Source organism: Podarcis cretensis, assembly GCF_951804945.1.
Source record: "Podarcis cretensis genome assembly, chromosome: 2".
Classification (NCBI taxonomy): Eukaryota; Metazoa; Chordata; class Lepidosauria; order Squamata; family Lacertidae; genus Podarcis; species Podarcis cretensis.
In genome coordinates, this window is record NC_137171.1 from 23,740,765 (window position 1) to 23,765,502 (window position 24,738).

Sequence of the window (24,738 nt, forward strand, 5' to 3'; positions counted from 1 at the left end):
GTCCACTGAGGAGCTGCTGCACACAGTGGCGGAGGAAGAGGAATGCGGGGGGAGTGCACCGCAGTGCGATCCCGGTGGGGTGCCATCGCAGCTGCCCCACCTGCCCACCCGCCCCGCCTGCTCTCCACCCCCACCCCGGTGCTGGAGCATGAAGTTCGGCCTCTGGTTGCACCTGACTGAAATGCTACATGGAGCAATTTGAAATGGTCTCTATAACGTTCTCAAAAGATCTCACGTTCCAAATATAGTAAAACAAAAATATATAGTGCTTGCTACTAGAACTGCAACAGAGAGACACTCAACTTTCAGGATGGGTGCCGACCATGGAGAGCTCCTTCTCTGTATTGAACCCACAGGTACAGAAGTCCCTCCCACTAAGCCCATGACAAATCTTTATGCTGCAGACTTTTTGAAAGGCTCTGAAGACTTATTTTTCAATGGGACTTCCAGCTATGAAGCTTGTTAGCTAGAAGATGGTCTTGCTCAATTACATTCTCTCTGGTTGTGTATTCTGTGTCTTGTACCTTAAATGCTGCTGTGCAGTATGCTCATGTTTTGCATTCTGTACTGTTTTTCGTCTTTTGTTTTCCTTGTTTAGGCAGGCAGTTGCCCATAAAAGTCACCTTAAAATAATTTAAATGACTTTTTAAAACAAAACAAAACAGATTGATTTTTTTAAAAAAAAAAGCTTCAAGGGATGCGTAGTTTTCACTTTCTGCTTACTGCTGTTCCCAGTCGCTGCCACAGACGTGTGCTAGTGTTGTGCACATCTAGCTTCTCAACATTTGATGAAGAGTCATTGATGAACGTTTTGAGTGCATGCAAATCTTCCAGTCTAGGACAAAAATGACTACTTCGCTTTGAGACTGGTGTCTACTCAAATTCTGGCTTTTTTGGCCATGGCAGTGAAGCAAAGATCAAGGCCTCCCCCAAAGCATGTGTGCACAACCATGCACACAGACTTATAGTGTGTACACAGCAAGACAACAGGGCTGCTCCCACCATACAACTCTTCCCCCAGAAAGCTGGCAAATGGAAGACGAAGAACCAAAACCACATTTAAACAAACTTTAAGTAATGTAGTTGGAGACCCTACTTGGTTATCACCTATTCTAAGCACTGAAATGTTGAGGAAAGTTTGAACACACCATAAAGCACTGTTTATGTAATAATTAGGACGCGGGTGGCGCTGTGGGTAAAAGCCTCAGCGCCTAGGGCTTGCCGATCGGAAGGTTGGCGGTTCGAATCCCCGCGGCGGGGTGCGCTCCCGCTGCTCGGTCCCAGCGCCTGCCAACCTAGCAGTTCAAAAGCACCCCCGGGTGCAAGTAGATAAATAGGGACCGCTTACCAGCGGGAAGGTAAACGGCGTTTCCGTGTGCGGCTCTGGCTCTGGCCAGAGCAGCGATGTCACGCTGGCCACGTGACCCGGAAGTGTCTCCGGACAGCGCTGGCCCCTGGCCTCTTAAGTGAGATGGGCGCACAACCCCAGAGTCTGTCAAGACTGGCCCGTACGGGCAGGGGTACCTGTACCTGTATGTAATAATTAATGTGGGTGAAAAATGCTTGCTCTAATGGAACCAAGGCTCCTAACAGTTATTCCATTAACACCACTATTTAGGTTACAAGCAGAGAAGCGTGTGCTATGAATGCCTCCTGGCCTCTCAATTCTCCAACGAGCTCCACTCTCCTTCCCTGAAGTAATTATAAGCTGCTCCTCAAGAAAATAATTTCTTCAAAAGGAAGAGCCAGGAGAAAGAAGGGCCAATGCTTCATACAGAAATAGTTTGTACAGTTAATGAAAAGGAGCAAAGCACGGTGCTTATCTTCCCTTAATTTCCTTAACACAGGGAGCATTCATATTCGAGAATATATATATAGACAGACAGATTTGTCTAATTTCCAGTAATTTCCTTGTCATGCCTTCACATAATTTGTATTAGAATAAATGCCATTAATTTCATAGTCAGTGTGTTCTCCTGCTTGCTCTGCAAAATAAACTGCCAGAATGCGTGTTAATTTTAAACTTATGCTTTCAGTGCAAAAAAACAGGGTTGGAGTCTTTCTTTCTTTTTCCGTAACAAATGAGAAACTTCGGTTTTCCAAAGAAAAAAAAAGTTTCCCCTAATAACAAATAGTCTGGGTATACATAAATGATACTAGTTTACAACAGCTGAAAGACCACCAATACAGTTACATTAAACAGGGAAATACCTGCCACAAGCATTTGTGTCCACAGCACAATAGCCCAGATCCCATGCATGAGCAACAAGAACTTCATTACACATGAGAATGGGGGCTAAGTTATCCCCCAGTTTCATCCTGCTGCATCCCAGTACATACCATTTCAGAGGGGTTCACCTATCCTCAGAAATGCCTTCCTAGGCTTGCACAAAATCCACAGCCTTTGGATACCAGCCGATGAAAATATACGCTATCCAGCAAGGAAACTGTAATATAACAGTTCCTAACACTTGCATAAAGAAAGTGAGAATTTCAAAGGACTCTTAAATACACCCTGCTCTTAAACTGAGCATTTACTGCATGACAGAAGCAAATGTCACAAATGGAGACTTATGACCAAATGAGGCCGACAGTTTCGAATGCCCAAAAGTGACAAATAAACCACAGAAAGAAAAAGAAAAAGAAGACACAAACTGCCTGATGAAAACTTGACATGCATTTATAGGTCACTCTCAAGTACCTAAGTTATTGCAAGTTAAGAGCATTTTAGATCTTGAAAGTATGACCTTATAACCGAATTATAATATCCTGTTCACAGTTTCTTTTTTTAAAGAGCAGTATGAATGTGAGGTGCTCCTAGAGTCTGTGCAGTTTTAGCTGTAGCGGTTCAAGGATATCCATATTGTAGAAACTCCTTAATTAATTGGCAGATTGGCTGGTAATAATGCAGGCATAGGCAAACTCGGCCCTTCAGATGTTTTGGGACTACAATTCCCACCATCCCTGACCACTGGTCCTGTTAGCTAGGGATCATGGGAGTTGCAGGCCAAAAACATCCGGAGGGCTGAGTTTGCCTATGCCTATAATAATGCAACAGAAAGTGTGCAGAGAAGGGGAAGGAGGATATTTCTGGCCAGCTACAAAGGCTCAGAGCATGCAGCCTCAGGGCTCAACCTCAGTCCCTCAGGTATCAAAACATTCACCTAAGCAAGGTTAATTATTTTTAAGAAGATTGTTACTTTTCAAAGCAGACAAAATGTAGCTTCCCTCCCCTGACCACCCCCCGCCGCCACTTGCCTAATCAAAGAAGTCTGTTAGAAGCTTGCTTAACAATTTATGGCTTGCTCTAACATTATTCCACAAGAAACTGCACTTGTTGGAAGACAAACCTAAAGAATGTTGTAATGTCTATAATCCGTGAACCTAGAGAAGTGTTATGGGTTGGCAATTGAAATCTGCCTAAAGGAAATTATGCTGTTAACAGACACAGCTAAAATAAAAAGTACCCTGATGATCGTACTCTGTGGGGTGCCATGTCTAACATAACCGGCCAGCCAGAAATAATCATAGCTATGTCCAAAGTAGAAGTGATTTGCTGGCAGCTCCTGAATGCCATCTTTGGCCCAACAAGGGTCTACAGCTCTGGAGGGGTAGTAAAACAGGGCTGCCAGTGTGAGGAAAAGCAGCAACAGGAAAGCTCACTGACCAGTTTTTCTCCTTGGTCCAATCCCCCCTGCCTAGGACAGCAGTAGACTTGTTTAGAAGTTCCTGATGGACACAATATTAAGTTTTGCATAGCATGCCCACTATTTTGGCGAGTGTACAGATTCCGCCCCCTTATTTTTTATTGTTAGGATTCAGTATGAATTATTAGCCGATTGTTTAATCTTAGTGTAACAGTGACTATTAATAGGAGATGTTTGGGGCTTATTGGAAATGTTGTTTTTATGGCTATTTAAATTTGCTGGGCTCTCTTGCGAATTCTTAGTGAATTATCTTGAAATTGAAGCCTATCGTTACGAAGTGCTTTGCAGAGGGGAGCCTACCATAGAAAAGCAGCAGACAAGTAAACCATTGAAGAAAGCCAAGTTCGTTGGAATGGGAACGGGGGAAGGAAAGGAGCAAAACAATTAATTTGTTCAGTCCAACCTGTACTGATTGTTGGCAGCATGTCATGTACGGCTCATGTAGTTTTAGTGGGCAAGTGTGAGCTGCAAAGTTCCCTGTTCAAACAGCCATGAACTGCAGATGGCTTTAAGCGTGGTTCCCTCAATTTCTCTTTCTGTCCCAGTTCCTCCATCCCCCTCCCCCTCCACAATACGATGATAACAACGCTGACCTCTTTTACCAGATTACCGCAAGGATTACAGAGATAATGTACCCAAAAAATGCCTTCTAGAATCCATAGTATGACAATACTTTCGTTAGAAAAACCAAACTGTCACAAAACAGGGAGCAAGTGTCTCTGAGTTCTCCAGAAATCTTCATCAGGCCTGTTTGTTATGCAAAACAGGAAGTGGGAGGGGCAGGGGGCAGAGGGTTGAAGCCATAAAATGTACTAGTATCTCTCTTAAGATAGGGAGTGGGAAGAGGGATCAGGCATAATAGATTAGGTTTCGAGTTACACCTAGGGGCACTGGGATGGAGAAGTGCCCGATTCCCCTTTTTAAAAATATAAAACCCAGTACAGTAGTTCACTAGCTCTGTCTCCAGGCTTATACAAACTACAGAAGTTATTGGTGGTATGAAACAGCAATATATATATATATATATATATATATATATATATATATATATATATAAGCATATATGCTATGCACAAAGCAGAGATCAATCTTAGGTAGTGTACCAGGTTGGGGGAAAATATCAATGGAAACTGAATACGGCAGCTTTACCTAGTGGCTGGAGAGAATGTGCACTCCAAGAAAACGTGTGGCATTCAACTACGTATTAATCAGAATAGATACATTGAAATTAATGACCATGACCAAGTTAGGCCCATATTAATTTTAAGCGGTCTCCTCAGAGTAAAACTTAGCTGAACACCACCCAAAGCTTTGAACTGTCTCAAGTTGTATTATGCATGACTTTGCAAGTCGGTTCTTATCTGCTACTAACACTATTTCGAATGTATCACCTCACAGTGACCTTACCAGAGCTGCAATCCAAAGTATATTTAACCAGGAAGCATTTTTAGAACTGGACAGTTAAGACACCCAAGGGGGGGGGGAATCACTGTTGGAAGGCGCTTGGATTTAGGATAGTATTGAAGTAGCTGTACAGCCACCTTTTCCTCTCTCCTTTTTTAAGAGTTTGAATAAGATGTTCATTAGTTATCTTCCACCTACTGTGTTTTAAGCGTTCTTTTTCACTCACTCACCACCACCAAACTACATCTCTTTTTGTTTTTCTTTTACAGACTAATTAAGCATCATAGCAGTATCTTCCTCTTTATCAATTCACCTTCTGGATTGAGCTCGACTTGGACGTTCACCGGTGGGCCTCTGGTCCAGTAGAAGCTCCCTCTGGCAGAAGAAGGCAGAAAATTCTTGCCAGTTCCCCCTTCCCTTGCAGCCTTCCTCCACTGCCACTATTCTAGAGGGTCTCCCAACACAACTTGTCAGGGAGAATGAGGGGGCTGCAGGGCAAAAAAACGCTTCCCCCTTCAGCTAGCAGCATCCTATCAGCAGAATTCCACTCACTGAAATTTAACAAAATTTCTTATTAAAAAAAAATCTTTCATTGTTATGAATATAAGCCAAGTACAATATTCTGATAAACAAAAACCTATTAAAATATTGTAACATGCCACTCCTATGTCTGAGCAGTGTGAGATTCCAGGGGTCCCAGGCACTCGCCCAGGGTCTGTGTTTCCTTTTGGAAATGAGGCACAGTGGAAAGTGTGGTATCTTTATGATATATGGTTTATTTACACAGATATACAACCTCCATCGTAGGATGGAGGGGCTCACAACATTAACACTCCAAGTGGGTCTTGCTGCTCCCATAGCTGCAGCCATGGATTCAAACAGAAATCAACCCTTGTACTCTGGCCTTCTCCCCAACCACTTTTACCAGACTGAAACCTTTCCCCTCCATCCCAGTCAGCCCAAAACACTCTACCTCAAACTCTGCCTTTGCGTTCTAACTAACTCAGATCTGGAGGAGGGGCCCCACCCACTTGCAGTCTGGCACAGAGCCTTTGCTTTCTTAATGACTTTCTTAATGACTCATCACCTTCCATTTGTTCTCCTAACAGCCTACACCCCAGGCAATTTCCTGGTCAGGAAACTGGCCTGGCTTATATTTTAACATTTACTGGATCCAAGAATTTAGGGGAGTCTAGTACCCACAACGCGGGTGGCGCTGTGGGTTAAACCACTGGGCCTAGGGCTTGTTGATCAGAAGGTCGGCGGTTCGAATCCCCGAAACGGGGTGAGCTCCCGTTGCTTGGGCCCTGCTCCTGCCAACCTAGCAGTTCAAAAGCACATCAAAGTGCAAGTAAATAAATAAGTACCGCTCCAGCGGGAAGGTAAACGGTGTTTCCATGTGCTGCTCTGGTTCGCCAGAAGCGGCTTAGTCATGCTGGCCACATGACCCGGAAGCTGTATGCCGGCTCCCTCGGCCAGTAAAGCGAGATGAGCGCCACAACCCCAGAGTCGGCCACGACTGGACCTGATGGTCAGGGGTCCCTTTACCTTTACCTATCATCAACAAATTGATGAGACCAGGTCTGTTTTTAACAACTGTGACACCTAAGATGTTGTCTGACATGGTCCAGAAGCAGCCATCTCTGTCCTTTTAACCAGCAGTGGACAACTGTAGTTGGATGGATGAGGGCTAATAGACAAGACAGGAGAGATGCTAGTTATACATCTTGATTTGTACAATTATTGATGACGCTTCATAGAATCATAGACTCAAAGAATTGTAGAGTTGGAAAGGACCCTGAGGGTCAACCCCTGCAATGCACGAATCTCAACTAAGGCATCCATGACAGATGGCCATTTGATTGTAATTTGTTAGTCAAGGCCACCCCTAGACTTACTTTGCTTCAGGATGAGAACAGAAATCATGTTCCGGCGGCGCAGCGGCAGAGGGAGGCCCCATTAGGTAAAGTGGTGCTTCAGGTTAAGAACAGTTTCAGGTTAAGAACGGACCTCCAAAACGAATTAAGTACTTAACCCAAGGTATTACTGTACAAAGGTGGAATCCTTGGTCATTTCTGGGCAGGGCAGAATGCCACAACTCAACCATAAAGCCATATAAAGGCTGGCCTTCTGTAACCCATTAATCTCCAGGTATTGTTGGGCTCCAGCCAGCATGGCCAATGGTCAGGGGTGACAAGGAGTTGCAGCCTGAAATACCTGGAGGGCACCAAGTTCTGGAAGGCCACCATAGCCCATTTTGAGAAGAGTCCATATAGCAGCATAAATCCCCTTCAGCGAAACCAGTATAAAGACAGGAGGAAACTATGTAATTTTTAAAACCATAGCTCCTGCTTGCTTTTCACTCTAGATTCTTGCATCCCTTGAGTTTCCTATAGGTGTGTCTGTAAAAGGTAAGGCAGCCTCAAGCACACAGACTCTGGTCTTGTGGTCGCCATGCTTTGACGAGAGGTTGGAGGCCATGTATTCAGGGGTGTAGGACGAGGGGGCGGGGGGCGGTCCGCCCTGGGTCCCATCATGGAGGGGGGGTGACAAATTATCAATGAACAATTACTGCCCTACTAGGGAGATTCATAAAAAACTTTTTTTTAAAAAAATGCCTGCTCCAAAAGTCTTATCTTACTACACTAGGGATTATATAGCTATATCTGAAATTTCATGCATATCAGTTAATATCTTGACCCTCCTCCATGAACATAACTGTTTATTTGGCCATTTTCATATGTCGTGAAGGCTGAAATTTCAATTCAGTGGAGCCAAAACACAATCCATCCTGTAGATTTAAGTATCTGTCCACAGTCGCCTACTTGTTATCAGGGGCCCAGAATACACATTCCTTTGTAAGAAAATATGAAATAAGGTAAAACCATTTTTGCAGGCGAAAAATAAATAAATCAATGGGGGGGGGGTGACAAGAAATTTTCCACACTAGGTACCACCTGACCTTCCTACGCCTCTGCATGTATTCACATTTTAGTATCCCTGGAAAAACTAAAGAACACCAGGTGAGAAGATGTGGCTTTCAGTATGCTCTCATTACAGGGCATTGTGAGGGGTAGAAGCTTAATCTTTGCAAATTTTGGGCTAGTACAGTAGTACCTCAGGTTAAGAACTTAATTCATTCTGGAGGTCCGTTCTTAACCTGAAACTGTTCTTAACCTGAAGCACCACTTTACCTAATGGGGCCTCCCTCTGCCGCCGTGCCACCAGAACACGATTTCTGTTCTCATCCTGAAGCAAAGTTCTTAACCCGAGGTAATATTTCTGGGTTAGCGGAGTCTGTAACCTGAAGCGTATGTAACCTGAAGTGTATGTAACCAGAGGTACCACTGTATATAGAAAATACTACACAGCACTGATACAGTTGTTCAAGGAATTCCAAGTACTTCACATATATTATCTCTAAAGTATTCTTCATCCCTCTCCTGGAAACAGGTACAGGGGAGGTGAGAGTGAAAAATAGTTTGCTGGGTTAGGTCACCCAGTGGATACATGGCTGAGCTACAATGTGGACTAGAGTTGTCCCAGCGCATACTCTCAGCCACCACACCATGCCTGCTTTTGAAACTGTAACATAGGGAGAAGTGCGCTTTTTTGCCTTTTGTAGCCAATATGCTAATTCCCCCTTTAGCATCTTCCTCAAATAAAAATTCCTGGCTCACTGTACAAAAATCTTAGTCACCACAACACACTTAACTCATGTGTATCTCCCAGCCATGCTAGCAAAACATGCCTATACAGCATGGGTAGGCAAACTAAGGCCCAGGGGCCGGATCCAGCCCAATCGCCTTCTAAATCCGGCCTGCGGATGGTTCAGGAATCAGCATGTTTTTACATGGGTAGAATGTGTCCTTTTATTTAAAATGTATCTCTGGGTTATTTGTGGGGCATAGGAATTCATTCATATATATTTTTTCAACATATAGTCCGCCCCCCCCCCCCAAGGTCTGAGGGACAGTGGACCAGCCCCCTGCTGAAAAAGTTTGCTGACCCCTGCTATACGGTGTATAAGCAGATCAAAAGACAACAGGTTTTTTTTTGGGGGGGGTTAACCTGCAAGTGTCACATCAACTCCAAAATTCACCAGCTGCCACTGTCAGCTGCCCTAAAATCTATGAAATCATCAGACCAAATGCTATTCTCACTTAATCAAACCTGTCTCCATGGTAGGAAAACTTAACATATACAATTAGCAAACAAGAACGCTGATGAGTTATGACGAGGGAGGTTGCTGAAGTGAGAAATATATTGATAACCTGAAATGGTGATCAACCTACAGACCTTAGAAAATCAGGCTATGGACCTAAGAATATGAGGAAAGGGCAAATTTCAGTTGTAGGTTTTTCCATGCAGACGTTCCCAGTTTAATCCTGGGCATAGCCAATCAAAATAATATCTGGGAGCAGTGCATCTCTTTTGAGTAATTGGAGAGCTGTTGTCTCAACATAGACTATGCTGGGCTAGGGAGACCAATAGTTTAATTTCACATAAGACAGCTTTGAGTGTTTCGTGTTCTGTACATATCCTACAGTTTAGTGAAAATAAGCACTGAACAAAAATACAGCAATATTATCCAATATGGCAATTCATGTAAATAAAGTTACTTCCTGTCCCAAGATTTTAACACTGAACAATTGACATTGAATTGAAGTTCATTCACAATAAAAATGTTTACTGTATTTTACTCCATTCAGTTGAATAAACAGATTAAAATAAAGACCAAAGGTCCACCTAAATGTATTCATGAAACCCATGTAAATTACTATGGGAGAGAAAAGATGGATTAGAGCATTAAAGGGAGCCCAATGGAGAGCGAATCCACTATTCAGAACACCCACACAGAGACAGCAGCTCCCGACAAGAAAAATGTTCTCTACAAAAATAAACCACAAAGATTCTTTTCATGAAAAATTAAAGAGTGCTCTATATGCAGATTACATGACATTTAATTTTAGGAAACTCTGCTGAAATGAAACTCTTCTGTGCATGATTCACAGTTCATGAGATAATAAATGATTAAATAATACACATCCTTTTAGATAATTTAATACTTTTCTTTCTTTCTAGCATAATTAATTCCTTCTTGAGGTATATTTCACCTAGATTTCATGATTAAAGCAGAAATGGAAGCCATTATTACTTACTTACCTTGACACTGAAATCCTTGTTTTCCAAACCCCCTAGGCAAGGAAAAAGAGGGAGAAAGACAAAGTTACCTTTTTTTGTTGTCGTAATATGCAGCAGCAATATTATTTCCTGTCAAAGGAATAAGTTTTCTTAACTTCTGCTTATGGAGTAAGTCCCACTGAGTTTAATAAGTCCCACTGAGTTTAATTGAGAGCCAGTGTGGTGTAGTGGTTAAGAGCGGTAGTCTCGTAATCTGGGGAACCAGGTTCGTGTCTCCACTCCTCCACATGCAGCTGCTGGGTGACCTTGGGCCAGTCACACTTCTTTGAAGTCTCTCAGCCCCACTCACCTCACAGAGTGTTTGTTGTGGGGGAGGAAGGGAAAGGAGAATGTTAGCCGCTTTGAGACTCCTGAAGGGGAGTGAAAGGCGGGATATCAAATCCAAACTCTTCTAATAGCGCTTACTTATGAGTAGACCTGTACAGGGTTCTGCTCTCAGCCTCTTTACACTCAACCAAAAAAAAAATTCTGAACAATTAACTTGCAAAGATTACCTACTGATACAATTTATGCATTATATTCACAATGTAAGGGTTCATATCATTAATACTATTATGGCTCTTGATGGATGCAGCCCACAACTTTGTATGCAGCAACACTAATAAAGGAATAAATTGCCTTGGCTTGTTTTACTGTCCAAAATATACTTGCGATGCAGGAGAATATCAGGTGGGGTGTGTGTGATAAACTGGCAAGTGAGATACATTTGTTAGTAAGTGGGCCAAAACACCTAATCTCCCAGGATTTGTTGGATTCAGTGAGAATACTAGAGCTGCAAGATTCTAGTTATTCACCTTCTCAAAACTGTCTGGATGGCCTTGATAGTCCCCCTACCCCCTTTGTTGTGGTTCCTGCCTTTTCTTCTTTTAAGAGAATCTAAGTGAAAAACTAACACATACACACTCACAAAAAGATAGCTTGGCCTTATATATAAGGATGCAAGACAGACGGAATTTCTACCAGTTGACAAAACACAAACATGAACCTCTGTTATTTATTTTGCTAACATGCATTTCGGGGGGGGGGCTACATTAAGGAGCTCATATACAAATACTTTCCTCATAGGTGTTTATATACAGATACTTAGTTTATACTACTCAAATCTACTTGCTAGGAGCAGCCTGCAACACTGTAGGATGGCACACACACAAGTTTTTTCCACAGTGAAGTGGAGACTTCAAACACACACACACATTTACTTTGTTTATATGCAGAAATCTGTGGGAATAAAATTAAACACACAGAGGAATTCAAACAAAGCTTAACAATGTTGTTTGTGAAAACCGTCCTGATATTGACGGGTGTTTATTTTAACCACCATTTTTTTATATACATGCCACTGCTGCAACTGTCTCAAGATAGCCGGATTGTTGAGGTCAAATGCAATATAAGCAATAATGCTAAATTAACAACTAAATTGATGCCACTGAAAGTTACTAATACGTAATCAGAGCATCCCTTTTTCATGTTTTTAAAAGTTTCTATACTTGACAGAACTAACTTCTAAATAAAATGAGTAATCAAATGATGCCACATAACAGATTACTTTATCTCTGATTTATTGATTTTTAACACACTTAAAGATAAGTGCAGTACACTTGCAACCTACATACATTTAGCTGGTGCTAATTCAATTTTACGAACTTGGCAAATAAATAAAATGGAATGGAAAGCAGGCAGGTGTACAGAAAAAAAAATACTTTGGCAATCCCACCCTCTATTGCACCCAATGTGTTTTGACTATACACAATTTTGGCTTTAGGTGCTCTTCCTGGAATGTAACCCCTGTGTAAGTTGCGGGCTTACTGTATTGAAAACACAGAAGCAAAGCAGGAAAGGGTAAAGGCTGCAATTTCTCCCTCCCTCTCTTTATATATATATTAGTAATAAATTGAAGTTGAGTGGTACAGACTTTTTTCTGATCCTTCATTGAAGGGGACCAAAAAGTGGTGGTTCCTCCACTAGGCTCTCTCTCTCTCTCACTGCAAACACTCTACAATTAAACATTTTTTTAAAGCTTAGATTCTGCTTACAAGCGTATGGGGAAAAAATGCAACATTAAAAAAAAAAAGAATTGATTGGGTGACAATGGTGTTAACAGTGCTGCCCCTTTAGAGAACAGCTACCCAAATTTTGTATTTACAATTCACAGGTTTTCTGAAGTTTCCCAGACTCTCATTAAAAAGGCGCCTATATTTTATCTCTGAAGCAGAAAAAGGTTACTGCATGCTGTCTCTGAAGAATATTAAAAATCCTTCCTAGCTGGAAAAGGCAGTAGAACACAACTTTTCTTGTCACCTGCCAGCCACAGGATATGTTTCCCCATTCAAATACACCCTGTGATTAAGTGCCTTTTATCAATGCAGTTTTAAACTGTATTCGCTATCATTATAAACATGATTAAATGGGGCCTACAGCAATTTCAATTTTATATCTATATAACTCTACTCTTCTTTTTGTTTCATTTCCCCCCCCCCAATTATTTTCCTCTTCTAATTACATTAAGTAAATTGAGCATTATTTTTAAAATGTAAACAGCTATATCACTTTTATCACCTCCTCATTTCTCTCTCCAAAGTTTTGCATGCCAATATGATGAATTTCTCAACAAGTACAGAGAAGTGGAATGATATGCAGTAGACCCATAGGACAATCCTATCCATTTTAATTGGGTTTGTCTTCCAAAATAGTATTGGGATGCTTTTAAATCACTGGAATTGAATGCTTCTTAACTTGACTGCTTCAACTGATATTTTAAGTGTGTGTTGCATTAATTATGTAATCACATCATTTAACTTATTTATTGTATATTATTGTTTTATTTCAATTATATTGTAAACCGCCTTGGGATAAATATCATGAAGGGCTGTAAATGCAAACATATATGTTTACTTGGAAATAAGCCCCACTGTATTAAGCAGAACTTACCACAAGTAAGTGGGCATAGGTTTAGAAAAAGGCTTTCCCCTGTGATAGGATGTCAAGGCCAAGAAAACTTTTGTTTTGGCACTTCTTAGACAACACTTAGTACTCAAAGTCTGATACTACAGCACAAAACAAACACAAAATATCTAAAGTATTAAGGGTTCATGCATTCACAATCCATACATTTTCCTTTAATGCACATGCAACAGAAAGTTCTCAGCTTTTGCTTGTGTGTATTTTAAAGGGAGACACTGGAAGCTACTCTTGTGCTCTTCCTAACCAAGGCAATACAAAAATATTTAGTAACAAACACTGGATCCGAAGTATCATCTGACAAGCAGAATGCTTTCTTCAGTAGGGCTTCCTCCAAAGTACAGGCAACCCACCATTTATTGGGGGGGGGTTACGTTCCGAGTCACCTTGCGTATAATTTAAGCATCCTGCAAACACCCTCTGAACCTCTGGGAATCCTAGAAAAACCCTTTTACAAACCAGCAGCCCTACCAGACAGGGTAAGAATGGTGGCAATGGAGGCACTGTCTTCCTTATTGCTGAAGGATGATTTGCAAACAATGACAAGCAGGGTGGACCGGTACCCCCAAAGTGCTTGGCTGTGGGTGAGACTCACTTGGTGGAGCTGATGGTGTCTTGAGGAGGAACATGATGATGAGCAGCTGGCGCTTCTGTCTCTTCAGTTGGTCAGGACATTTTTGGGCAGCCTCATGGTCCATGGATGCAGTTTCAACACAGGTGCCAATGTTCTTCAAATCGAAGCATTGTTTGAAGAGGGCCAGCAAGCCAGAACTGGCTCAGAACTCCTTCTCAGGCTGCCTGAAGTGCATATACAATATGAGAGTCTTCTTGCGCAAGGTGCTGCCATCAATGGGGATATGCTGGCGGTTCATGGCCTCTAGCCACAGATTCAGTGCCTCGTGTGCCTTCAACAGGGCCTCATCCTGCACATGGCTGGCAACCTTGGCAGCTGTAGTTGTACATGCACTCGCTGCCTCCAATGCCTGGATTTTCTTCTCCCGTATCTTAACGGCACTTAATCTGGATTCTTTCCTGCCAAACTTGCATGCCACAGCACACATGCTCATGCTGCCTGCTAAACAGTCCACAACTTCCAATTCCTCAATCCTTGGCGCAAGGGCTCTTGGAACTGCAATTGTGAAGGCCCATGGGATTGGTAGGTGCTGTTCCTGCGCCTTTTCTGGCTTCTTCGTGCCTCTTCTGGGGCCATTTTGGCCATTTTTAAATTCACTTCTGGCTCAGCATGATGCGCATACACATGTTGAATGTGTGTAAAAGGGAGGGTTGCCTGTGAGGATAGACCTGCAACCCAGAAGTCCTAAGGTTCTCTCATAGCTGATACTTTGGGAATGGTTGAGTATCCAGTCCATACCAAGGGCTCTCAGACAAATAAATTGCAGCATGCGAATAAAATGGATGTATTTGGATGCAAGCAATTCACAATAAGACAACATGAACACTCGTTTTTCTTCATTAAAGATGAGCCCAAGGTGCACAACCATTCACAGTCTAAACCACAGCCAGATATGTGCATGCAAACGACGTACAACACCACTTCAGCTAGCTGGCATTGTAACAGCCTGGCATTGTCTCGAGGAAAGAAAGCACTGCTTTATCCCCTTGTGGCTCCTGAGTGGTTTTTATTAGTTTCCTCCGTATCGGCTATGCACATAAATCTTATTTATGAGTATGCACATCTAAGAGGTGCAATCTGCAAAAGTATTTTCAAATCCCCTTGCCCACCAGAGGCAGCAACAGGAAACACAAAAAAGGGAAACACCAAACTCAGTGCAAGAGATCCAAGCAATCTCGTCCTAAGCAACTGCAGAATCATAAGAGTTTGTAAAGTGGCAGGGCTGTGTAAGAAGAAGGGCAGCATGCACACAAATGCTTATACGCATGAAGTGGTTACAGAATCAAGGTTAAGTGGAACAGCTGCATGCAAGCACGGTGTACATGACATAACCCAGGTGCTAAAGGGGAATATATATAGGAGAAAGAAAAACTAAATGAATTCAATGGGTAGGACAACTTATGCTGCAGTTAAAGAGAATGCACTCTGTTATGAGTTCACTGGCATCTTATGGCAGCTCCTGAACAAGTGTATGAGTGTTGGAAGATGCTAAGATGAGGGCCAAAAACTGTACAGTGGTACCTCGGGTTGCATACGCTTCAGGTTACAGACTCTGCTAACCCATAAATAGTACCTTGGGTTAAGAACTTTACTTTAGGATGAGAACAGAAATCACGCGGCAGCAGTAGGAGGCCCCATTAGCTAAAGTGGTGCTTCAGGTTAAGAACAGTTTGAGGTTAAGAATGGACCTCTGGAACGAATTAAGTACATAACCAGAGGTACCACTGTAATTCAGACCTGGCATTGGGAGGTCCTGTGGAGAGATGGGTGGCTCTTGGTTCCAGAAACAGGTAATAGCACAGTTTAGGTGTAGTCTTTGATTCGTATTTATCCACAGAAACTCAGGTGGCAGTGGTAGCTATAAGTGAATGCCACCTTTGGCAGGTACACCTACAATGTCTGTTTCCGGATCAGAATAGCCTGGCCGCTGTGAACATTCCTCTAGACTGGATAGTGTGAATCTGCTCCATCATCTGAGACTTTGCTTGAGGTTGGTCCCAAAGCCAGGGCTGCTGCAGAATGCTGCAACTGTGTAACAAGGTTCCTCAGTGGAGTATCCTACCACACACATATTACACCAGTACTTAAGGAGCTGCATGGGCTGCCCATAAACTACAGGGCTAAGTTCAAGGTTTCAATGTCTGCCAACCAGGATACCTGCAGGAGCCACTCTCTCTTCCTGAATATTCTGCTCAGCTGCAGAGTTTGTCTGGGTTGGGCAACTAGCATGAAGGGCCTTCTCAGTGGTAGCCCCCTTCTTACAGAATCGCCTCCCCTCAGAGCTCTGACAACTGCAAATATATTTTAGCACTTCTTAAAAGCCTACTTGTGCATTCCAGCCTTTTCTGGAGTTTAATGTTAGGAAAACACAAGGCAACTGATAGCCCACAGCATCACTACAGGGAATTTCCATCAGTGAGTTTAAGAAATTTGAAGAAGGGTTCTCTTTATCTCAAGTGAAATGCAGTTGGAAGTCTCACTAGATAAAGCTGGTGCAGTACAGAGTACAATAATGTATAAGATTTTTTCAATCCCCAGGTAGGAATGGGAGAGAAATCTGTCTGAAGCCCTGGAGAGCTGCTAGCAGACAGGATGAACAAAACTGAGCTAGATGGACCATTGGTCTAACTCGGTACAAGGCAGCATCCTACAACGTCCTATGGTAAGATACAAAATCTTGTATCTATGGTCTGTGCAACAAAGAAACTTTGTGTATGGAAAGAGGAAACTCCAAAAAGCCGTTTTGCAAAGATGAGACATAGAAAAAGGACCGTTGAGGGTGATGGAGGAAGAGGGTGTCTTGCATCTGTTTTGTATTGTTGTTGTTGTTGTTGCATTTACCATATTTTTCCTTCTATAAGACACCCCCAGGTATAAAATGCCCCCCATTTGGGGGGACTCAGATTTAAGAAAGGGGGGGAGATATATCCGTGCATAAGACATCCCCCTAATTAGGGGGGAAACCTAGTCTTATACACAGAAAAATATGGTATATCCCATCTTTTTGTCCAAGCAGCTCAATGCAGAGTACACAATTCTCCCCCTCCTCAACTAATCCCCACTGAGAGGCAGCGACTGACCCAAAATCACCCAGTTAGCTTAACGGCCAAGTGGGGATTTGAACCCTGAACTCCCAGGTCTTAGTCTGACACTCTAACCACTACACCATGCAGCTGCTTACGGAAGTTGCCCCCTGTGGCGGAATGGTATTTAGAACGATCCCTTAAGCAGATGTTGTTGGTGTTGTTTGCATATAACACTTTCAGTGTGGGGATGACAAATATCACTCCAGATGTTTCTGCTGTGATGTTGGGAGAGTTATACAGTGTGCAATCCAATCTATGACGGTGTTGCTCCCCAGTTAGCACCAGTTCCTTGACTTCCTGATCTGGGGTGGGAGGTGAAGGATAGAAGAGTACTTATTGTGGTGCAACAGTGGGAAAGAATCTCACACAAAATAATGAAATAGCAAAAGAGCAGCCTTACACAGTTAGACTTGTGATCCATCTAGCTCAATACTGTCCGCACTAACTGGCAGCAGCCCTCTACGAGCTCAAGCAGGCAACATTCCAAGTGCTACCTGGAGGTGCCAGGAACAAAAACCGGGATCTCATATGGAAACAACAATGAGATGCAGAGGACAAGGTTTCTGTGTCTCTAATAGTTGCAAAGAAGAGGGAACTTTGAGAGATGCAGAGTGAGAAAATTGGCAGCTTGTCATGCTAGAGTTGAGAAAATCTGCACTTCCCAAACAACTTGGAAAAGATGGGTCACTCCAAACAGCATGGCTAATGGCCAGAGATTATGGGAGTTGCTCTCTAACAAAAGCTGACAGCCAACCATTTCCTATCACCGCTGGTGTAGAGCCTGGTCTGCATCTGCATCAGTGCAAATGAATTTTAAGTGTCCAGAGGGGGACAGGGTGAGACTGTTTCAGAAGGAAGCCGGCTCAAGGAGCAAGAAGAGGATTGTAGATGGAAGAGAGAGAGTGTGTGTGTGCTGGTCTGCACAGGAAGACTTGTATTGGAGTTGCATTCATATCAGTGGGAGTGATGAACGGAGTTCTGGATACAACCAGCTTCCTCTGGAAGATACAGCTGGTGTGGCTCTCTCTTCAGCACAAAAGTGTGGCGGCTGAGAAGGAGGGGGCTACAGAGCCTTTCCCTTTAAAAAAGAGTGTTGTTCCAGGATCCCAGCAAAATGGGTTGCGTCGTAGGAGAAGTTTTTGGTTCTGAGAGCACGGTACTGCGTGGGGGTGGAAGTCTTTTACTGTATGAAATCAAATGGGCTTTTATGGGGTGTGCATGCATGTGTGGTACAGAAGGTCTATCTAAAGGCACTAATCCCCCCCAGATGTGGTCAGTGGAGCGGTGAAATGGACAGAAGGACTGGTGTTGGGGTTTTTTTCCCAGATGTGCATAAATGGGTTGACGTATTTGTGGGGTGGGAGGGAGTAAGGTGCCGCACTACATCTCCCAAGAGCCTTAAAGTAGAAAGATCCTTTCTGGCAAGTTGGAGTGCAGGAAAACTAAGTCCATTGGGTCAGCCTGGCCCAGAAGTGTTTGTGTGCCCCGATGAAAAATGCAGCGCCACATGAACCACCCCACACAGGGGTGGTGCCTCCCTCCCTCCCTCCCTCCCTCTCCTCTCCGTAGGAGGAAAGTAAGAAGGAGAGACGCCTCCCATACATGCGACTGCATGGGGCGGGGAAACGAGCTCCTGTCAGCGGGGAAGGAGTGCGCTGGGGTCTCATCGAACCGACGGAGCCCCCGGAGAGACGGCGAACCTCAAGCGCTTCCTCCTGCCGGTGGAGAGAGAGAGAGTGTCTCTCTTGCTGCCCCAAGTCCTTCACCTGTGAAGTCTGCCGAGCGGCTGAAGGGAAGGAGATGACTAACAGCGCTGAGGCGGCGCGGGGAGAGAGCCAGCCAGCCTGCCTGCCTGCCTACCCGCCCGCCCGCCCGCCCGCCTCTCCGCGAGTGGAAGACTGCGAGGCTCCCGGCTGGAGGAAAGGCAAGGCGGCGAGGGAGTGCCGCTGGAGTTCCTCCTCTGCAGCCACCGCAGCGCAGCGCCCGGTTCTCGGACGGGGGGTTGGGGGGGGTGGGGGGTTGAGGCCGCGCTCGCTCCTTACCAGATGAAGTCGGTGCAGTGGCTGCAGAAGGTGGGCTGCTTGAAGAAGCGCGCGATGAATTTGTGGTCGCGGACCTCGTGCACGTTCTTCTGCCGGAGGGCCCCTTTGCGGGCGAAGCCCCGCGCCGCGTCGGGACCCGCGCCGGGCTCCGGGTTGGGGAAGACGTCGGCCATGGCGCGCGCCCCCGCCCCACGCTCGCTCCTTCGCTCCTTGCTTGCCGCGCCGCGTCGACTTTTGACTTCGCCTCAGCCAGGAAGCGCCTCCTTCCCTCCCACTTCTCTCCCTCTGCCCCGTCCGGCAGCCGCCGACACTCTGGCAGCGGCGGAGACAGGCGCTGCCTCCTGCCCGCTCGGGCTCCTCCTGACGTCTGAGCCACGCGCAGCAGGCAGGCGGGGGGGGGGAGGATCCCTTTCCCCGGGCCAGCCCCCGACGGCTCCGCCCGCCCGCGCGCTCACTGGACCCCCTGCGGCGGGGGGGAGGGGCCACCAGAAGGGGGAGGGCCAGCGAGCGCCGGAGAGACAGAGCGAGAGCCGGGGAAGCCCGTCTCTAGGGCAACAAGGCGGCGTGTGGGCGACTCCCCCAACTCCGGGGGGGGGGAGGGAGGAGGGAGGAGGAGGAGGGGTGGAGAGAGAGGGGGAGGGAGGAGGATGGCGCGCGCCGAAAAGGGCCCTCTTCATTGCTTCGCGCGGCGCCTCCCCTCAGCAGCGCCCTGCGAGCGAGCGCCCTGCTCAGCACCTGTTGCATTCGGCGCTCAAGCAGCCGCACCTCGGATCGCTTCAGTTTTTCAAAATAACGCGCTTGCGTGTGTGCGCGTCGTCGACGTGGCGCTTAAGAGACTTTTTTGCCACACGTGGAGAAGAAAAAAGTCACGCGCCGGACCCTTATTCCCTCACGTTGAAAGGCACTCAAAAGAAATGGGCCCGCCGCCCTGCCCATTTCTCGACTCCCCTCCCGGCTCCTCAGCGCGCTGATCGGGCCCAAAAGGTGCCACCACGGCTTCCCGGAGGAACGCATCGCTTCCAGCCGGTTTCGTTTGGGATTGTTTGCCAGCCAGGCTGGGGAGGGGAGAGAAATCCGCGGGGTGGACTCCGAACTGTCCTTGGCCAACTCGTGTTCACGTGCCACGAGGGATTGAGCTTTCACGTTGCGCGGACCACACCTCCGTGTATACCTATTGCCACACCGAGTCGGGCAAGGAAGCGTCGCCTCGCGTGAGCGAGGCACAAGCCTTGTTGGCGCGCGAGCTCCGCTCCTCGCTTCCGAGACTGCGGGGAGACCCCTCTGCGCCTCGCAATGCCCGGATATAATGCCAGCCGGGGCACAAGGAGCCGTTCCTCGAAGGTGGTGGCACTGGCACAGCCAAAGCTGCCTTCAGCTTTGCCGCTGAGCGCGGCGTCGAGAACAGCACTCGGCCCCCGCCCGGCGCGCGGGAACCTGTTGCTTCACCCTTCCTTCCTCTCAGACCAGGGCACCGACAGACCGGTTCCTGACACGACCAGGCGGCGGCCCCTCCTCACGTGGGTGGGAGCGACTGGGCTGCGGGGATTCCCGCCTTCAGGGCTGAGGCGAACGGAAGGGGTCGGAGAAAAGGCAGCAGCCGGAGTACTGCGCCCTCTTCTCCCTCACACACACACACACACACACACACACACACACACACACACACGGCGGGCCACAGTTTCTCTTTCCGAGTTTGAACGCGAAGGCGGCTAAAAACACCCCGCTGCTCCCGCGTCTAGAAAGGTCTCTAGGCGGGAGGAGGAGCCGAGGTGGGACCGACAAGTCGGTCCTCAGCAAAAAGGCCGGGACTGCAAACAATCCGCTGGGTCGACAAGGGCAGCCGCGAGTCTCACTCAGGAGACTCCGCGCATGGAATCCCCGTTCTTACATAGGGGAAAGCAGCGCCCAGAGCGCGCAGCTTGCTTAATTCTAAAGGGCCTTTTTTCCCTTCTAAAATCCAGCAGGAGCCCAGAGATCCCAGCAAAGGAGCCAATTCCTACGCGCCGAGGTCCCTTCCTCGTCGTCCCCCAGAAAATATTTGAGGGGGCTGGAACTCACCACCACCACCACAGTTGATGGGCAATACCATGAATTCATCATGCGAAAGTCTGGGCTGGATGAATCCCAAACCAGAATTAAGATTGCAGGACGAAATATCAACAACTTCAGGTATGCAGATGACACAACATTGATGGAAGAAAGTGAGGAGGAATTAAAGAACCTTTTAATGAGGGTGAAAGAGGAGAGCGCAAAATATTGTCTGAAGCTCAACATCAAAAAAACCGAAGGTCATGGCCACTGGGCCCATCACCTCCTGGCAAATAGAAGCAGTGGCATAGTGGGGGGGTGCAAGGGGGGCCGGCCGCACCGGGCGCAACATCTGGGGTTAGGGCAAATCCACGGGTTAGGGGGCGCAAATCCACGGGTTAGGGGGCGCAAATCCATGGGTTAGGGGGCGCAAATTACTTGCCTTGCCCCGGGTGCTGACAACCCACGCTACGCCACTGAATAGAAGGGGGAGAAATGGAGGCAGTGAGAGATTTTACTTTCTTGGGCTCCATGATCACTGCAGATGGTGACAGCAGCCACGAAATTAAAAGACGCCTGCTTCTTGGGAGAAAAGCGATGGCAAACCTAGACAGCATCTTAAAAAGCAGAGACATCACTTTGTCAACAAAGGTCCGTATAGTAAAAGCTATGGTTTTCCCAGTAGTGATGTATGGAAGTGAGAGCTGGACCATAAAGGCTGATCACCGAAGAATTGATGCTTTTGAATTATGGTGCTGGAGGAGACTCTTGAGAGTCCCATGGACTGCAAGAAGATCAAACCTCTCCATTCTGAAGGAAATCAGCCCTGAGTGCTCACTGGAAGGACAGATCCTGAAGCTGAGGCTCCAATACTTTGGCCACCTCATGAGAAGAGAAGGCTCCCTGGAAAAGACCCTGATGTTGGGAAAGATGGAGGGCACAAGGAGAAGGGGACGACAGAGGACGAGATGGTTGGATAGTGTTCTTGAAGCTACCAGCATGAGTTTGACCAAACTGCGAGAGACAGTGGAAGACAGGAGTGCCTGGCGTGCTCTGGTCCATGGGGTCACGAAGAGTCAGAAACGACTAAATAACAACAACCATTCAAATAGTGTGGGTGTGCCCGGCCATGTGATCAATTATGCAGGGCGGGGCTAACCTGCCCCCCCTCCCCAATATTTTATTCAAATTGGCACCCCTGTGGCTCCTCCACCGCTTGTGTTGGCTCAGAGAAATTCACACTCCTTCTCCTTGGGCGGGCCTGTCACAGGGGTGCCAACTTGAATGAGATATTGGGGTGGCCAGGTAAGCCCCACCCTGCACAATTCATCACAAGATATGGTCACACACACTATTTGAATGGCAATGCTCTTCAACTTTTTTGGGGGGGGGTCCTGCCCATCAAATATTTTAAGGAGGGCAAAGATACCTCGGCCCCCAGGAGTTGGCTCCTATGGTCTCTCAGGTTTGTTCTGTTGTATTCTGTTGGAAGCTGCCCAGAGTGGCTGGGGCAACCCAGTTAGATGAGCTGTGTGTACAATAAATAAATTATTATTATCATTATGTTATTGATGGCCGCTGCTTGTGTTAGACAGCAGAAGCCCACCTCCCCAACATTAACAAAGTTGGGCTGATGTGAGTTGTAGTCTAACAACATCCAGATAGATTGGGAAGCAGCAGCAGTTTGGGGAGTGAGTGCTTTTGCAACCGTCATAGCAGCGATCCATAAGGAATTGTTTATTTTTTAAGTGGATGCCTTTTTCCTATTCCAATGACTCGCTATTCCCCACTGTTGTAAAGTATTTTCCTTTTATTTAACACAGATCCTCAAGCTTTTCTGGCCAGTGGGCACACATTTGCAAACCAGCTAAACTGTTGTGAGCACCGTACACAACCCCCTTCGGCCACACACACATTGCAGCCAATTCAAAAGGCTACAAAGGAATGATTATTTCAAGACTGTGGGTAGCAAGGAAGCCTCTGCAGGGACATACGTAGTAACCATGTAACCCTACTCTGGCAAACGTCATTTGTTACACTGCAATGCAACTGTTAGACTTAGTAGTCAAAGTGCGGGTTGGGGGAGTTGTTTTATTTGTAGCCTAATACAAAACATATCTAGATGACTCATAGACAAATTATAAAAGCAACCATCAAGTTTAACAATAAAACAGCACACTCCATACACACAAACAGCAATAAACATGATTATTATAATCCCTTCAAAGCCAGGGAGAAGAGGTGCAACTTAACCTGACATCCAAAGTGTACCACGTAGGCCTTGCTGAGGATGCAATCGAAAAGGCCCTCTCCTTGGTCACCCCCTCTCCAAATGTATTTCACAAGAGGTACTTGGAGAAGGGTGTCCGATGATGAACTCAGGGTCCAGGCATGTTCAAGCAAGGGCATGATGGATGAGGCTGACCTAATAAATCCCATCAGCGGTAGCCCTGTGCAAGGGTGGATGGCGGCTAACAGACTGAGGTTGAATCCTGACAAGACAGAAGTACTGTTTTGGGGGGACAGGAGGCGGGCAGGTGTGGAGGATTCCCTGGTCCTGAATGGGGTAACTGTGCCCCTGAAGGACCAGGTGCACAGCCTGGGAGTCATTCTGGACTCACAGCTGCCCATGGAGGCACAGGTCAATTCTGTGTCCAGGGCAGCTGTTTACCGGCTCCATCTGGTACGCAGGCTAAGACCCTACCTGCCCACAGACTGACTCACCAGAGTGGTGCATGCTGAGTCTGGTTATCTCTCGCTTGGACTACTGCAATGCACTCTATGTGGGGCTACCTTTGAAGGTGACCCAGAAACTACAACTAATCCAGAATGCAGCAGCTAGACTGGTGACTGGGAGTGGCCACCGAGACCATATAACACTGGTCTTGAAAGACCTACACTGGCTCCCAGTATGTTTCTGGGCACAATTCAAAGTGTTGGTGCTGACCTTTAAAGCCTTAAACGGCCTCGGTCCAGTATACCTGAAGGAGCGTCTCCACCTCCATCATTCTGCCCGGACACTGAGGTCCAGCGCCGAGGGCCTTCTGGTGGTTCCCTCGCTACGAGAAGCCAAGTTACAGGGAACCAGGCAGAGGGCCTTCTCGGTAGTGGCGCCTGCCCTGTGGAACGCGCTCCCACCAGATGTCAAAGAGATAAATAACTACCAAACTTTTAGAAGACATCTGAAGGCAGCTCTGTTTAGGGAAGCTTTTAATGTTTAATAGGTTATTTTAGTTTAGTGTTTTGTTGGAAGCCACCTAGAGTGGCTGGGGAAACCCAGCCAGATGGGCAGGGTATAAATAATAAATTATTATTATTATTATTACTTCTGTTTGAGCAATGGGGCTGCCCCCAACTTCCAGCACTCCTCAAAATTAGCTTGGGGGGCGGGTCAGGAGAAGTCCAAGAACAGTGTGCCAGAGGAGGGGGATCTAGCAGGTTTAAATGCTTGCATTGATGGGACTATAAAAGTGACATTGAATTATTCCCAATAATATTAAGTCCCATACAATTACCGTGATATGAAAAGGATGAGTGCGCAGTGCCTGTCTGGAACCTCTCAGTGGGTCCACCCAAAGTGGGTGTCATGCTGCTTGGAAAACGGTTGAGTCAGAAAACTGTTTAGTAAAAGAAAAGAGGACAGGATGCTGTTGTACCTATTGCCTCACACAGCA

The 24,738-nt window shown here is 46.1% G+C and overlaps 1 protein-coding gene across 3 annotated transcripts in view; it reads right to left on the bottom strand.

The window, feature by feature from the left end:
* The window catches only part of PRKCA (protein kinase C alpha), a 198,689-nt gene extending 179,276 nt beyond the window's left edge, over positions 1-19,413 (bottom strand). For all 3 annotated transcript variants that reach the window (XM_079965446.1, XM_079965445.1, XM_079965447.1), the window contains exons 1-2: positions 19,037-19,413; positions 10,278-10,309 (exon numbers count right to left, since the gene is read on the bottom strand). In XM_079965446.1, coding sequence (XP_079821572.1) covers positions 10,278-10,309; positions 19,037-19,209 — 205 coding nt within the window. In that variant the 5' untranslated portion in view covers positions 19,210-19,413. The remainder of the gene's footprint in view (positions 1-10,277; positions 10,310-19,036) is intronic.
* Positions 19,414-24,738: the final 5,325 nt, after the last annotated feature.